Source organism: Nuphar pumila, chromosome 12, assembly GCF_984573655.1.
Source record: "Nuphar pumila chromosome 12, dmNupPumi1.hap1.1, whole genome shotgun sequence".
Taxonomy (NCBI): Eukaryota; Viridiplantae; Streptophyta; class Magnoliopsida; order Nymphaeales; family Nymphaeaceae; genus Nuphar; species Nuphar pumila.
In genome coordinates, this window is record NC_143260.1 from 45,962,653 (window position 1) to 45,980,120 (window position 17,468).

General features: G+C 40.6%; 2 protein-coding genes across 2 annotated transcripts; both read right to left on the reverse strand.

Annotated features, from left to right (window-relative positions):
• Nucleotides 1-2,924: 2,924 nt before the first annotated feature.
• LOC149820866 (uncharacterized) lies at nucleotides 2,925-4,188 on the reverse strand. Its single transcript, XM_089983570.1, has 2 exons — nucleotides 3,958-4,188; nucleotides 2,925-3,135 (listed from the first exon to the last, which is right to left on the reverse strand). The coding sequence occupies exons 1-2, from the start codon at nucleotides 4,177-4,179 to the stop codon at nucleotides 3,049-3,051; spliced, it is 309 nt and encodes a 102-aa protein (XP_089839696.1). The 5' UTR covers nucleotides 4,180-4,188; the 3' UTR covers nucleotides 2,925-3,048.
• A 10,837-nt stretch (nucleotides 4,189-15,025) lies between these two features.
• Nucleotides 15,026-17,221, reverse strand: LOC149820867 (jasmonate-induced oxygenase 2-like). Its single transcript, XM_089982915.1, has 3 exons — nucleotides 16,631-17,221; nucleotides 16,233-16,560; nucleotides 15,026-15,649 (listed from the first exon to the last, which is right to left on the reverse strand). Exons 1-3 carry the CDS (start codon nucleotides 17,125-17,127, stop codon nucleotides 15,377-15,379), a joined length of 1,098 nt encoding a protein of 365 aa, XP_089839041.1. The 5' UTR covers nucleotides 17,128-17,221; the 3' UTR covers nucleotides 15,026-15,376.
• Between the last annotated feature and the right edge of the window lie 247 nt (nucleotides 17,222-17,468).

Below are 17,468 nucleotides of genomic sequence, written 5' to 3' on the forward strand. Positions count from 1 at the left end.
GACGCAACTTCTCGGGAGTGTCAAGCAAAACATGATTTTCACCTATGTTGTTCGATCCCATTATCTTTGGCTGGTATTTATTCGCTGTAACGAACTTAAGGTGAATTGACTCCACGTTTTCAAGTAACTCCATTGCAGCTTTTCTCACAGATACATAACATTCTTCACTTCTCGATGCCAAATCAGCAACATGCATGAATGACCTACACAGTTGTTGGTAACGAGAGGCTATGTGACACTTCTGGTCAACACTAGATTTACTCGCATTGTCCATAATGAGCATTTCAATCTTTGCGCGTCTCTTCCATCTTCGCATTACGTAAGACTCAGGTATTTCTTGTATCTTCTCTTGATTGAGTGCCTTTAATGCATGATAGCATAGAATACCTTTGAATTCATACATTTTGCACGAACATCCAACTCTTCCGTTGTTAACATTGTACGTGACATGTGCTTCTTGCCTTTCGTGATGGTTTTCGCCCTGCCATAAAATATGGTATTTGTGCATATTCTCGGTTTGCACGAGTCCTTCTATTTTGCAATTCATGACATGTAACACCTCTTTCTTGATCCATTCAAATACAATTAGTGTATACAGAGCTGTAGGTCGCATCAATATTTTCATGCCAAGAGTTAGAGGTCGTGCATTGAAGCATTTCACATCTTGTTCAAGCTCACTCTGTCTTAGACCGTCTACAAATAAATCATATTGTTTCATGAAACAAAACATTGTTAAACATGAATACAGGGTTTTCTTCAGCGTGGCATGCATAAATTCAACTCTTTGTGTGCTTATCATACCTGCACAAAAGTATTGTCTTCCATATGCCAATGCCTACTTCTCTTTTTCTGCATATAAATTTTGTAACCACAGACAATCAATAAGGTCGTATGTCTTAATCATTTGCTCTCAATCTGACTTAAAGGTGACCTCATTTACGCTATGAAGTACACACCTTGTAAACTTTTTGTCAAACCCTGTATTCTGATTAAATATGTGTCCTATGTTCTTTGTTGCATTTTGAAAGATATGCCACAAACATAGGCGATGATGTGCATCTGGCCACACATGAAGCACTGCAGCCGCAATTGCGTGATCACCATCTGTAGGTACAGTTTCAGGATGCTTCCCGTTCATTGCCTATGTAAATACTCTGAACAACCACTCAAAGCTTTTCTTGGTCTAGTCATACAAAAACGCCCAGCCTAATATACAACTCTGTGCGTGATGGTTCACTCCGACAAACTGCACAAATGGCCACTGTTCAGTATTAATCTTTAGTGTAGTATCAAACACAAGCACATCATTGAAGCATTCATAATCCTCTCTTGACTTTGAATCTGCCCAAAACATATTCACAGCATATCCATCTTCGTCCACTTGCATTGCACTAAAGAAACCATGTTCATTGCTTGATTTATTCTGTAAGTAATGAACCAAAGAACATATTTCTCCGTTCTTCATGTTTTCTGTCCTCTTCCTTCTCAAGTGATTTCTTAGATCCAAAGGTGTGAATGACACATTTTCGCGACCACCATCCATGCTGGTAAACAAATTGTATGTCTTCCTTGGTGCAATGCTGGCACTATCGGCTATTTTAGCCATTGCAGCATGCGCTACAGTTACTTTACGATGTGACCTTAGCATAGGAGTCATAAATGATGCAGATAACTCATGATTATGATCACTGATTAAAGTACGCACGACAAATTTCTCATTCGGATGTCTTCTCAAAACCATTATCGCTTGACATCCACATCTTGATTCTGACATGCTCCTTGTTGGATTTCCCATTGATTTCTTCCAACCTTGCTTGGAACAAACATATGTCTTTCTAACCACGACACCCTGTGCATTTTTTGACCAGGAAAACCTTCTCACACTGAAGCCAACTTTTAAGGCATAATCATTATAAAATTTATATGCAGCTTCCTCATTATTAAACTGCATTCCATCTACAGGAACAGAGTCAAGTGTAATTCCATATACATTCCCAGTTCTGACGCTTTTATTGTGTGTACTGACATCAAAATCTGCCTCATTATTGACTTGCATTTCCTCTACTGTGACATTCAAGTCAAGTGTACTTCCATGTAATTCCCGGTGCCTACACTTTTATTATGTGTACTGTCATGGTAGTCTACCTCATTATTGAATTGCATTTCTTCTACTAGAACATTCAAGTCAAGAGTGGGTCTAATGACTGCACCCTTCTTTTCATGTGCATCATTAGTGCAGATGTTCAATTCTTCGGTTGCGTCAATAGTATAGATATTCAATTCTCCAGATCTTTTGATTGATTGAGCTACATCATCTTTATTACAACTTAATGATAAGCTCAACAATGTTTTAAGCAATATATCAATTTGTGTTTGCAGCAAAATAGCAAACAAATCGATATTAACTAACAAAAATGTATCTCACAAAAATGAAAGTATGTTACTAATACAGGGGTTTGAGATACAATGCATATAATGAGTTAATCTAGGATATACTACAACAGAGCAGTAGATTAGCGACGACCACCTTTCGTCGCTAATCCGTCGCTAACCATGTTAGCGACGGATTAGCGACAACGCGGCGACAGTATGCTTACGTCGCGAATATTTCGACGCTAACTGGCGACGGAATAATTCCGTCGCCAAGTCCGTCGCTAATTGCGACGGAATAACGAGCGCTATATTCCGTCGCCAATCCGCCGGTACTAAACGGCGACCACGGCGTGGCGACGGATTTAATTCCGTCGCTAAGCCGTCGCTAGATTAATATGAATAGCGACGGAATCATCCGTCGCTAATCCGTCGCAAAAACGAAAAAAAATCAAAAAAAATTTATTTAAAAATTAATTACGGAGAACTGTACAATTTATATTTCCTGTACAATTTATATTTCCTGTAAATAAAAAACAAACCACACAAAAAAATTCATATAACAAGTATCTATAATAATTAATCGTTCCACCTTAAAACTAAGAAGTTTAATTATTTACAATTCAACAATTACAATTAGGAAAAATAAAAAAAATAGAACTTCTTCAACACAGTCCTCTAATCATCGCCAAGATTTTGTGCGTCTTCTTGTTCATTGTCTTTATCTGTCCCTTCAGCTCCACTACCCTGATTATCGCTAGCAGCCTACACAAGAAAAGAACAGTCAATATTGATAAACAAAATATAATGAAATAAATTACACACTATATGTGATTCTATCATGTGCTCATGTGTGATCTAAGGCAATAAAAAAACTCTATATGTGATTCTATCATGCTCATATGTGTGCTAAGGCAGTCAAAAAATTGAATATGTGATTATAGCATGTTCATATGTGTTCTAAGGCATATAAAAAAACTCTATATGTGATTCTACCATGCTCAGATGTGCTTTAAGGCAAGCAAAAAACTATATATGTGATTCGATCATGCTCGTATGTGTGCTAAGGCAGTAAAAAAATTGAATATGTGAATATAGCATGCTCATATGTGCTCTAAGGCAGGCAAAGCCAAAAATTTTATATGTGATTCTATCATAAATGATATATAACATGTTCATATGTGTTCTAAGGCAGTTAAAAAACTCTATATGTTATTATAGCATGTTCATATGTGTGCTAAGGCAGTCAAAAAACAGAATATGTGATTATAATATGCTCATATGTGTTCTTAGGCAGTAAAAAAACTGAATATGTGATTATAGCATGCTTATGTGTTCTAATGCAATCAAAAAAACTTTATATGTGATTCTATCATGCTCATATGTGCTCTAAGACAGACAAAAAGTTAAATATATATATATGTGATTCTATCATGCTCATATGTGTGCTAAGGCAGTAAAAAAATTGAATATGTGATTATAGCATGTTCATATGTGTTCTAAGGCATCTAGAAAAACTCTATATGTGATTCTACCATGCTCAGATGTGCTTTAAGATAGTCAAAAAAACTATATATGTGATTATACCTGAGAGGGACCTGGAATCGAAGATCCCCTATCCTGAACAGCGGCCTTGATCTCATTTCGGAGAAAGGGGGCGACGGTGTATTGGAAGTAGTTATTCAGTGATTCATTAATGATCTCGCGTACATCATCACCGGAAAGAATAGTCAGCTGCTTGGAGCTTATGTCGGCGCAAGAAGTTGGTGAGCCGTAACTGGAAGAACCAATAACTGGTGAAGTGTTCATATTACTCCCAAACCCGAACACGCGACCTTTTTTGGGTTCACCTGCTGCAGTCACCCATGCTGTAGGATCAAATGATGGATGCTGAGTAGCGTCTTCACCATATCGCTCTACCATTTGTTGCTTATATGCCTCCTACAAAATAATGTTTAAAGTATTCATTAATAATTAATGATAACATTATGATGACTTGCATATATATTGCAATGATTATTAATAGAATTAATACATACCGTTGTCGTTCTCGCCTTCTCTGATACGAAGACTCCCGTGGTCTTCCGTTTATGTGTTTCTACAAACACATCCTTATATGGTACACTGCCTCCTTTTTCTGCTTCCTGCGAAGTTAAATGACAAAAGATTTAGTACACAAATTTGCAACTATACTTATAAAATTAATATTATATATTGATGAGTTACCATTTTCTTTAGGTGGCTCCCAAATGTCTTAGATCCACCTGTGTGTAGATGGGCTTCGGGCATCTTCGATCGATTTTGTGAAGCCTTCGCAGAGCGATTTTTAAATGCATCTCCCGCCCACATATCGCACATTTCATCCCAGTAATCTCTCCTGATAGTAATAGGACCATGGCCCTTCCACAGTAATGGATCATCTACTACGCCAGATGCTTTTTTTGCTGCAGTCTTCATAGTATGCAGCATGTCTGCAAATCGATTGGCAGCCACCTTCTGCCACACCTTCCTTGCATCATTTTCTTCCACCGTAGTTGCAAAGCGATTCGAAGCCTACAAATATTTTCAGAAAGTTAGTAGACATTGCTTAAATAAATTAAATATGAAACACATTAACTATGAGGAACAACTATATACCATGAATGAGGACCACAATCTGTCTAATACCTCCTTTGGGTACTCTTTCCATTGAGCAACTGGTCCTGGTAGATGTTGAAGAAGTGAATTCCTAATCTCCCGTACTACTTCTTGTGGCTCAAACCTCGTGCTGCACATGAATTGTTACACAGTAAATATCAATATAAAATATTTAAAAGATATGCAATAATTGAAAACAAAATACTTACGGTCGATTATCGATATACACTATTCGAATGAGTCTTCTTGTGCCAGCCTGTGAAGACCCTGTTTCCTGTGTTGGCTGTTGACTTGTGCGATCAACTGGTGTAGGTGGGTCGTATACAGGCGCAACATCATCTGTAAAAAAATACACACCAAGTTCTCAGAATGTGCATTTGAACTAATCAAGCATCTAATTAGTTATATGATATACCTATCACAGGAGCCCGTGAAGATGAAGGTTGAGCCTGGCTACTACTGGATGAGCGACCACTATAACCTCCACGAACCATATTCTAACAAATAACATATGTCATACAATACATTCAAATAATTCACATCAAGTATTACAATGCATTCAAGTCATTCACATCAAGCATTGCAATGCATTCAAATAATTCAAATCATTGACATCAAGTATTGCACTAATTCAAATCATTCGTTAATTGCATAAATTATAATACATTCAGATAAATTACAATGCATTCGAATCATTCGTATCAAGTATTACAATACATTGAAATAAAATTTTTAATCATTCACACCAAGTATTGCAATACAACTCACATCAAGTATTACAATGCATTTAAATAGAGGTTTGTAGTATAAGATTTTTTTCACTAGCTTGAGAATTCTTCCTCGTCACTAGTTTGACTTTCTTCTTCTTCTTCTTCTTCTTCTTCTTCTTCTTCTTCTTCTTCTTCTTCATTGTTTACCCATCCACTTGGTACATCATTTGGATCACATTCCTCTATGAATGTTTCATCAGCCAATGGAGATATGACATGCATATCATGCGCAACATCGTGACCATAAGCGAAGTCACAGACATCATCTGATTGATAGTAATCACTGTCTTCAGCTAACTCATCTTCTTGTAACTGATCATACTCGGGGTATAGTTTGGATTTCACCTTGCAAACTGCCCACCATTCATTTCTATCTGACTTTTTTATACTCGGATATGAAGTATAATAAACTTGTTGAGCTTGCGAGGCTAATATGAATGGTTCATATGTTCCAAACCTGGATTTATGATTCACCTCCACAATGCCTGAAGCTTTGTCGAGTCTTGTTGCAGTTGGATCAAACCAATGACACTTGAATACCGTAACCCTGTTATTCATGCCTAAGTAAGTCAACTCCATTATTTCCTCTATAACACCGTAGTAATCATGTTCATTTTCACCGTAGCTGCTACCCTTGACACACACGCCACTATTTATCGTTGATTTGTTTATACCGTAGTCTTTTGTATGGAATCGATAACCATTTACGATATACCCGTTGTAGCATTGCACAACTTTGGTCGGACCATTTTCTAAATCACATATTCCTTGATCTTTAACATCACCATGGCGAACCTACGCACAGACATAAACAATTATTGTGATCACGATCAATTAAGTAACTTAGTGTTGTTTATAAGTACAAAATTTATGTTAGCTTCTTTACCAACTGTTTCAACCACTCCACAAACTTAGTTTCACGTTCTTTTTGTACTTCTGCATTAGTGAGATGTGAAACTTTGCTTTGCAACTCCAGATCAAATCGTCTGCAAACCACAAATACTTATATTACCGAGCCATGTATCCACATATAGAACATAAAAGGATTTATAATTGAGTTGCATATACATATACTTACTCGATGTATGGGTCGATCGCTGAACAATTAAAAAGAATATAGATGTGTGCTGCATCTTGCTCTCGATCTGTCAATAGCCTTGATCGGCAACTACCAAATGCATGCCCAAGTCGTTGAAATATCGACAGCTTGTCAGCTACAGTTACTTGTTCTCCATCATCGTTACGGGGCGGGCATGTGTAACGTGTTGAAATATGAGGTTCGAAGTACATAGATGAGAAATTTGAAATCTCTTCTAAAGTGTACGCCTCACAAATAGAGCCTTCTACTCTTGCTTTATTACGAACCTTTTTTTTTAGGTCGAACATGCATCTGACAAGAATATACATTTCAAATTTTAAATATCTGTCATTAAAGAGACAAATATAAAAAAACATATACCTTTCAAATGGGTACATCCATCGATATTGCACAGGGCCACCAACCCTTAGTTCATATGGCAGATGTATGATCAAATGTTCCATAACATCGAAAAATGCTGGCGTAAATATCTTTTCTAACAGACAAACAGTGGTGATGACAGAGTCCTCGAGATTCTTTACATCTGATACAATGACCTCCGATGCGCACAATGTTCTGAAAAATCCGCTCAACTCAGACAATACCCCCCATATAGGTTTGTCTAACATATCATGGAATGCTAGGGGTATCAATCGTTGCATAAAGATATGACAATCATGGCTCTTCAACCCATATAACTGTCCATCGTCAATCTTCACAGCCCGAGCAATGTTAGAGACATATCCATCTGGAAATCTCAGTTGTCTCAACCATTGACATACATGTTTTATTTGATCAGGTCCGAGCACGTACTTCGCCTTTGGTTTCAGTACTTTGCCATTATACTCTTTGAGTTCCAATTTTGGTCTTTTACATATTAATTTTAAATCCATACGGGCCTTCGGATTATCCTTCGTTTTTCCTTTAATATTCATTACTGTATTGAACACATTATCAAACACATTTTTCTCTACATGCATCACATCCAAATTATGTCGTATCAATAGGGTCGGCCAATACGGTAGTTCCCAAAAAATAGATTTTTTCGTCCAATTGTGTTCCTTCCCAAATCCACGGAAGGGTGTAGGACTGCGGGCATCTGTTAATACATTTGGAAAGTATCGCAATCTTCTTAAAATCTCTATGCCAGACAATCTTGAGGATGGACCTTCCATTTCAGTTGTGCCTGCTGTAAATGCATTCTTTTGACGTCGGAACTGATGATCGCTGGGTAGAAATCGACGATGGCAATCAAACCAGCAAGGCTTCCTTCCATGCCTCAATCTAAAAGCTTTGGAATCCTCCATGCAGTACGGACAAGCCAACCTCCCATGTGTGCTCCAACCAGATAACATACCATATGCAGGGAAGTCACTGATTGTCCATAGAACAACGGCCTTCATGTTGAAATTTTGTTTTTTGTGGGCATCATACGTGGTAACACCGTCATCCCACAGTACTTTTAATTCATCAATCAATGGCCTTAGATATACATCAAGATTTTGGCCAGGTGAGGTCGGACCAGGGATCAACAGAGACAAGAAAAGATTTGGACGTTTCATACACAAGCTTGGTGGAAGGTTGTATGGAGTTACAAATACTGGCCAGCATGAGTATGGAGTTGATCTACCCCCAAATGGATTAAATCCATCTGTACATAGACCGAGTCTAACATTTCGCACTTCCATTGCGAAGTTCTGATGAGTACGATCAAAGTGCTTCCAAGCTTCAGCGTCAACAGGATGCGTGATCTTGTTTTCATCGTGTCGAACTTTATTTGCATGCCATCTCATGTGTTTAGCTGTCTTTGAAGACATATACAATCACTGCAATCTAGGAGTGATAGGAAAGTAGCGGAGCGACTTGTATGAAACTTCCTTTGATCTCGTGCTACCATTGCCTCTTGTCTTTGGCTTGAACCGAGGATGCCCACATGACGGGCATGATATGTCGTTTTCCTGCTCCTTGAAATACAACATGCAGTGATTTGGACAAGCATCAATCTTTTTGTAACCCATACCTAGAGCGTTGACCATAACTTTCGCACGATAGAAATTTTGTGGCAATTTCTCATCTTTAGGCAACATACTCTTCACAATCATGCACAAACGGTCAAAACATGATTGACTCAAATTATACTCGGACTTCAAATTCATTAGTTGAAGAACTGCAGACAAGATAGTGTGACTCTCACAACCGTTCCAAAGTGGCTCATCAGCATCTTTAAGTAAATCATAAAATCTACTAGCTGCATCGTTTGGTGATTCTTCATCTACGACAGTTCTTACATCACTAGAACTCATAGCAGAACCCAGTTCTGTTCCTGCAGCATCAAATATCAAATTCGTATATGGATTATCGTGCACCACATTCACCCGTGCATCAAAATCGTTTCTAAATTCTTCTCCATGAAACACCTAGTTCTGATAATCACTCACAAAACCCTTCCTGTATAGGTGATGTCTAACGCCATGAGGTTCTACAAATCGATTATTCTTACAAATCTTGCAGGGACACCTAATCCGACCTGTGGGATCTACCGTACTGACACTCGCCGTTGCAAATTCAATAAAACTATCGACACCATCCATATATTCATGCGATAACTCATTGTCCACTATCCTACGGTACATCCATTCACGGTTTGCAGTCATTCTGTCGTATGATGTTACGAATAGTATCCTAACGAATTAAGAAAAAAACAATCAGAATGCGACGATGAAGAAAATATCAAATTTATCATGCAATATACTATGTCAAACAATAACAAGAATTTTGATGCATGCATTGATAACTTAATATTTTCATGTGCAAACTATTAATGACATGATACAATCATTTGAAGCATGCTTTTATTATAAAATTTCACATGGAAGTCAAAATCAAATTGAAAGTAACTACATGCAAGCATGGATACAATTACATCAAACATTGCAATACATCATAATCATTCATATCAAATAAATGGCAAACATGTACCTGCAGCAAACACACTTCAATATCTCACTAACTACTACCATGCTTAGCATGGACTCCGTACTCCAAAAATAAGAACACTTCCATATTTCTACATTAAAATCATGCTCAGCATGATCTCCGAACTCCAACAAAGCAGTCCTAGATATCAACAACTAAGTGAGTGTGTGAACAATAAAGTGCTGCATTCAATAAATTAAATAACATGTGATACGTTTGCATCACTTACTCACCACGGGTATTTACCCGATTTGCATTGTTTTTGTCATTTACTTACCACAGGTGGCCGAGCACGAGTTGGTTCCGTTGAAAAATCTGCACAAAAACAAAACAAATTAAGTAACAAACTAACTAATCATGAAACAAGATGAAACACTAACTAAAAAAATCGGGTATTTCTCTCAAGGTACGGGCATTTTCTTATGTGAAACGTTTGAGAAATCGGGTAGAGGTAGGATTTCCATGCATGTTTTGATGGAAATCCATGGCGAATCAGTGGATCTACGAATCCACTATGTTATATTGATATTTTTCCTTGTTTTTCATTTTTTTTTCAAAAAGAAATCCATGGCACGATCGATGTGGTATGGGTGTCGGCTGACAGACCAGCCGAAGTCAAGCCGTGAACCCTCGTTGTTGGCCCAGCCGAGTGATCGGCTGGGTATGATCCCTTTATTTCAAAAAAAAAAAATCTTTTTATTCACGTTGGTGGCTGTTGGCTGGCTGGCAGCCAGCCGAGTAGCACTCGGCTGACTGCCAGCATGCTGGCAGGTGCGCCAGGCCCAGCACCCAGTCGGCTGGGTGCTAGGCGAGCCTATGACAGGGCCATAGCCGGCCCAGCCGGCCCAGCCGACAAAAATTCTTTTTAAAACAGGGAAGGGGGTTAAACCCCCTGCCGGAAAGGCAGTTCCGGCATGGGGGGTTGACCCCCTGCCGTGCCTTTACGGCAGGGGGGTCGACCCCCCATGCGTTTCCGGCAGGGGGTCGACCCCCCATGCGTTTCCGGCAGGGGGTCGACCCCCCATGCCTTTCCGACAGGGGGTCGACCCCCCTTGCCGGAAACGCAGGGGGTCGACCCCCCCTGCCGGAAAGCACGGCAGGGGGTTAAACCCCCTCCGTTTCCGGCAGGGAAGGGGCGTACCCCCTGCGTTTAGAAGAAGAAGAAGAAGAAGAAGAAGAAGAAGAAGAAGAAGAAGAAGAAGAAGAAGAAGAAGAAGAACCTGCGCTTCGCCGGACGGTGGCGGGAGGTTGACGGGGAGCGGCAGCTGGCGAGCGCCGGCTGGCGAGCGGTGGACGGGGAGCGGCGGCTGGCGAGCGGCGGTGGCCGGACGGTGGCGAGGGCCGACGGGCGGCGGGAGGGTGCAGTACAGCGAAACAGGGAAAAGAGAAAGAGGGATGGGATTAGGGATTTACGCGACATTTAGCGACGGCTTAGCGACGGAAAAATTCCGTCGCGAAGCCGTCGCGAAACCCAAATACCAAAAAAGCGACGGAATATATTCTGTCGCTACTCCGTCGCTAATTAGCGACGGAGTAGCGACGACAGAGTTCCCTCTCTAAATCCTTCGCTAAAATGGTGTTCTTGTAATCAAAAGTAGCGACAAAAACATGCAGTCGCTAATCCGTCGCTAAGTAGCGACAGATTAGCGATAAAAGTCGTTTCCTCGCTAATCCGTCGCAAATTAGCGACAGATTCTATCTCTAGCTAATCTGTCGCTAAGTAGCGACGGGAAAAATCCGTCGCTAATTTCCGTCGCTAATTAACAATTTTCTTGTAGATATACCTGATGGGGTAGAGGCCCTTCCTAGTATTTGTAAACAAGCATTCTTGTCAACAGGTCCCAGCGTCTTACAAATATCGATAAGTTTCCAACCATCGAAAGAACAAGATCTACCTGCAATAAACAAACAATGCCTTAATGGCACACAACACGACATGCCTTCTTCCTCGATAGCATGATGAGATGGAAAGCTACTCACGCCGCCTTAATGGCACTGGTTGGAATGTTTGTGAATCATTGCTTTCTTCCATAATGCCTACCAGCAACGAAACAAAAGAAAAGATAGTGGAATTTTTTGTAAGCAATATATCAATTTGCGTTAGCAAGCGTATATGTTTACTACGATTTAATCAGGATGCATATAACAACGGATACCGATAAGGTTAAGCAAGTCAAAGCAACGATTTAATGAATGACAGTATCAAAGCAAGTGCGGTTTGATGTTTGCTTATACTGAGCATCGAGTTGTTGCTTACCATGCCAATTGTAATACACATGTCATACATGTGTGTTGACGATAACACTCTCATTACATCCACTAGGCTCAAAAGCGAGTCAAATAGAAGTCGTTGAGAGAGCAGCGACATGCCTGCGAAAATCGCCCCCCCCACATGCAAGTAACGATGTGTTTCTGCACGCACACGTTTTCAAAGTTTGTATACAAATATCTTAGAAATACATATTACATAACATATAATATCTTACAAATCGATATACATATCGATTTGTAAGATATTGAAAATCAATACGGCAGTTCAGCATAATAACTTACAACTCGACAATCAAAACCATACTATCTAAAAGGTCGATAAATATATCGCACAATAAATTACAAATCGATAAGAAAGAAATTGAGCATAATAGCAAACAAATCAATACAATGCATATAATGAGTTAATGTAGGATACCTGATGGGGTAGAGGCCCTTCCTAGCATTTGTAAACAAGCATTCTTGTCAACAAGTCTCAGCGTCTTACAAATATCGATAAGTTTTCAACCATCGTAAGGACATGATCTACCTGCAATAACCAAACAATGCCTTAATGGCACACCAGACGACATGCCTTCTTCATCGATAGCATGATGAGATGAAAAGCTACTCACGCTGCCTTAATGACACTGGTTGGAATGTTTGTGCATCATTGCTTTCTTCCATGATGCCTAACGACAACAAAAATTAAGAGAAGACACAGGAATGTTTTGTAACACAAGGCAGGCACAAGAAGACGACAATGTGTTGTAAAACAAGATAAAAAACAAGGCGGAAAACTCGACTGGAGACGAAGGCAAAGTTTGGGTTGATAATGGGAGCTACTGTTACAACAGATGGCGCAGGAGTTTAATGAATAGGGAATGTCTCCACTTTAAATAGTTAACATCAAACTTTTTGGATGGAGGACTTTTTTGTCCGTTTCTCGAACCGAAGTTTCAGAACTCTTGAATGAAGGATATTTTTGTCATTTCCTCGAACTTTCTGGATGGAGGACTTTTTTGTTATTTTCTCGAACGGTCGTTTCACAACTTTTGAATGGAGGATATTTTTGTCATTTCCTCGAACCGTCATTTCAAGGCAAGAAAAGCAAGTAAGGGTGATTAAGTCTTTGCAACAGCACCAGAGTCCGATGCAAAGGTATGTCAACATACATGGGCATACAAGCCCCATGTGCATGAATATGTGGCGCTCATTCGACCCCCCAAACACAGACGTGGGATTCGGTGAATCATCGGGGGCGAACATACACCCCCCCTCCCCCCCCCCTCCCTCATTGATCAACTAAATGTTATAGTTTGTATATATATATATATATATATATATATATATATATATATATATATATAAAAAAAAAATCCACCCTTCCCTCAAAGGGGTGAGGGTGCCAGTCTGGGGTGATCTTTCCAAGCGTTAGACTCCCTCTCGCTAGTTGTGATGGTTTTTTAACAAAAAAATGAACTTTACGGTAACTATAGCTAATGTTAATCTAATCAAAATTGTACAAGGTGTTTAACAACTCTATAGGCAACTCCTCTCTGTCTCCTTCCTTCCAAAACTTCTGTTACTCATAATTGATGTCCCTTAGACTTGTTTCTATGAATACTTTCCCTTGAATTTCTGCATTCTTTACAATTTGTAACCATGCAGACCATTCCCTTTCCTCTAATTGTTTATCATGAAAAAAATACCCAGTTCCACTATATAACCTCCTTGTGTGCGCACCGCGTACCCCATATACCAAAAGATACTATGGATATTAACCTTATCCTATCCCCTACGCGGGGTTCCCAGTGAATGCTTCAAAATGCATATTACCTGCTCTCGCACTCCTTGAACCACATCCTTCGTTACCTGTAGTAGAGTCTTGGCAATTTTTTTAAAATTTGTCTCATTTCTTTTCTTCCGCGCTAATTGTTTTGTTGATAAAAATATGATATTCCGCTTAGTTTGAAAATATTATATTATAAACAGTTTTTGCAATTGTTTCTACTGTTTATATGTTTACTGCATGAATTTAAAATTTATTTCATGTTTTCTTTGTTCGAATTTTTGTTGAGAACGATATTTGTGAAGTTGCAATGTGTACGGCACATGGATGGTAGATAGTGATTGTATATAGACTGGCAGTGTGAATTTCAGCCCTTTCTTGAGTATTGGCTATATTGTATTAAACCAATAAGATGAATGCTAGCTGAGCGGTTAAATGCCCATCATAAAAGAACCAGGCCTGAAGTGTTCAAGCTTGGCTCATTTTTGGTGAGTAATTCAGAGCTGGAATCAATAAGATTTTATCTTTAAACCTATAACTTGCAAGCAAATATTTCAATCATTTGCCCTAGACTATATATATTATATGTTGTAAAAGATGTCTAAAATATATTCATTATATATTATTTAATGATTTTATAAGTGATGAACTGAGTCGAACATCTATTGTTCATGGGGGGAGGTTATATATATGCCTTCCGAAACATGCATTGTAGCTACAGTGCGTGTTTCGGGGTTCTGACTGAGTGTCGAGTGACATTCAGTCAGGTGTACGGGTGCGCCGTACACACACTCAGTCGGAAGCCCAGAACATGCAATGTAGCTACAATGCATGTTTTGGAGAGAACACGCAACACCCTCTCATTGTTCATGTTTAGATTGTCAAGAGTACTAACAAGGAAATCATTATACAAGCTGATCACGGAAAAGCTAGGCAAGTGTTGGCAGACCCTCTAGGAAAGTTGGAGCACGTTACTCAAATGTTTCACGTCAAATTCGTGCACCACATGATGTGGGGTCGCTCTATTATTATGGCAAACCTTGAAAACAAGAGGCACTGACATGTTTAGCATCTTTGCCAAAGACAAACCGATAAAACCAATCTACAAAGATTGAAATATCACAAGCAATATTGATTGATTGGTCATGGGAATTGCTTATTAATCTTTTTGTCGATTTTAATAGTAATCAGTCCAAGCATTGAACCAACATATACACTGCTGGCTCGTTACACCAGTCAAGAGTTTACTTAGTCGGCAAAACTCAGTCCACGAGCTGTAACCGGGGAATTCGTGATCGCTTTTTGCCGATGGAGCTGCGGCCAGGAGCCCACCAATTGTGTTGGCTCCTCACATTTTTTTTTTGAAAAGCAAGCTGGGGTTAGGCAGACCTCCACCAGTTATTATTCAACGTACCATGGGGTTTTGAACCTGCAACGTCCCACCACAGGGAGACGTGCACTGACAGCTCCTACCAACCCCACGTTGCCCTCCTTGGCGCCTCACTAGTTGCTTGAATCAGATTGACTTGGCTTGGTGATAGTCGAGGATTCCACTTGAGATTTACCACGTGGGCCCCGCTTGCGAATGTAAAGCCTGTATTCGTCAAATGTCACTGTCTGGTAGAGCGCGGGGCGAGCGTCCGTGACAAGCTCGGGTGCAGGCCCAAGTGGAACGTCGCTCCTGGGGTTGTAGAAGAAAGCAAACGAGACCCGCTCGTTACGCGAATTAACCACCACCCTGTGCTCCACGCTCTTGTATATCCCATTGCTAATCACCTGTTTATCGACATCATAACCTTCAGACACTTTCTGCGGAAGAAAACAAAGACAAGAAAACATTTGGACAAAATTTCGTGGGTCAATCTTTGGATACTGCAGGATCAAAGATATCCAACCCAGAGAGGGAAACGTGGGTCGGGGACAAGAAGACCATGATGTCTTTAGAAAAAGATGATCGGAATAGCAAGCTGAGCTAGGTGTTAAACCTCCCCAAGTGCAGGGCTCGACTAGATTAACTCTCTCTCTCTCTCTCTCTCATGGATATGCTTGCACACGTACGCACGGTAGCCTGGTCAGTCCAGGGGCTGCTGTGATGCGACATTCCTAGGTCAGGAAGTTCAGGATCAATCGGGTTAACCGCAATCCCATGTTGCCCTTATGCTAATATTTCAAGAGTGGAGCAGAACGGAACCCTTCACCTGCCGATAGTTACTCGACTTATCCGGTTTTCATTCATGCACAACCAAAGGAATCCACGTCAATTAATTCTTTCACCACACATACGCGCGCGCGCGCACACACACACACACACACACACAGAGAGAGAGAGAGAGAGAGAGAGAGAGAGAGAGAGAGAGACCTGAATTTGATCGCCGATGTTGATGATGAAGGAATGGGGATATGGAGCCACGGAGATCCATTTGTCATAGTTGTGGACCTGGAGCCCCTTCACTCTGTCATCTGCGAGTAGCACCGTCAGCCCGCCGGGGTCAGAGTGTGCGGACAGGCCGAGTGTGAGACCCGGCTGCGGGCATTTGGGATAGTAATTCACCCTCAGGCACGAGCTCACCTCCCCACCGAAAGCATCCAACAAGAAATCCTCTGTCAACCCGAGATTAACCGAAAACGCCTTCATGAGTCTCCCGCACAGTCCCATCACTTCCTTTGCGTACTCTTCGATAGTGTCCCTGAACAAATGTGATGAACTAAGCTCCTTTTCAGAAGAAAGGATTGAAGTTAATTGCTCTTGAACGTTACCTGCAGTTCTCGGGAAGAGAAGGCCATTTATTGGGGTCTTTCAGACTAAGAGGAAGAATATGAAGGAAGAAGTAATCTCCCCAATCCAGAATAGCACCCTTGTCGATGCCAAGGCGGCTGCCGTAGCCTTCGAACGTCTTGGGAGTATTGGCGTACACCTCCTTCTCCCCTAGAGGGAGGTGAAAGAATGCTCGCCACACCTCCCTCATCCTATGGAGCAGCTCGTGTGCTACACCATGATTGAAGGCCTGGAAGATGCCCCAATCACGGCATGCTTCACATATCTTTTGGAGCGTCGCCGATCGCCGGGACTCATCGTCGAGGCCGCTTAGATCGATGAGGGGGATGCTAACGCCGTCATCTTCGTCTGCAGGCTCGTTCCATGATGGTCGCTGAGATGGAGGCTTGATATACCGATCCGGGATGGTGGATTGGCCACTTTCGGATACCGACTGTACCCTATGGATGGGTTCCGGCCAATCGCTCTGGAACTCCATGATATGTTTCCTTTGTACAGGTCGCAGAGACCACGAAGACAGAAACCATTCGTCTGCCTATTTATACACAGCAACCGTTGGAACCCGTATAAGAAAAAGGGAGGGAGATACCAGGACTTATACGCTCATGCCAAATTAAGAGTGAAAAAAGTAACACTAAAATTAACAAAAAATAAAGGAATTAATCAAGATCATGGCAATTAGTCATGATCTACAACTTTAGAATGCACGTTAAATGGCGGACCATCGAATTCTGCAATAGTAGTCCGCCACAAATCAGCTTGGAAAGCAAGTGAGCCTGACATACAATAAGAGGCCTAGTGATGTAAATCGAAAAATGC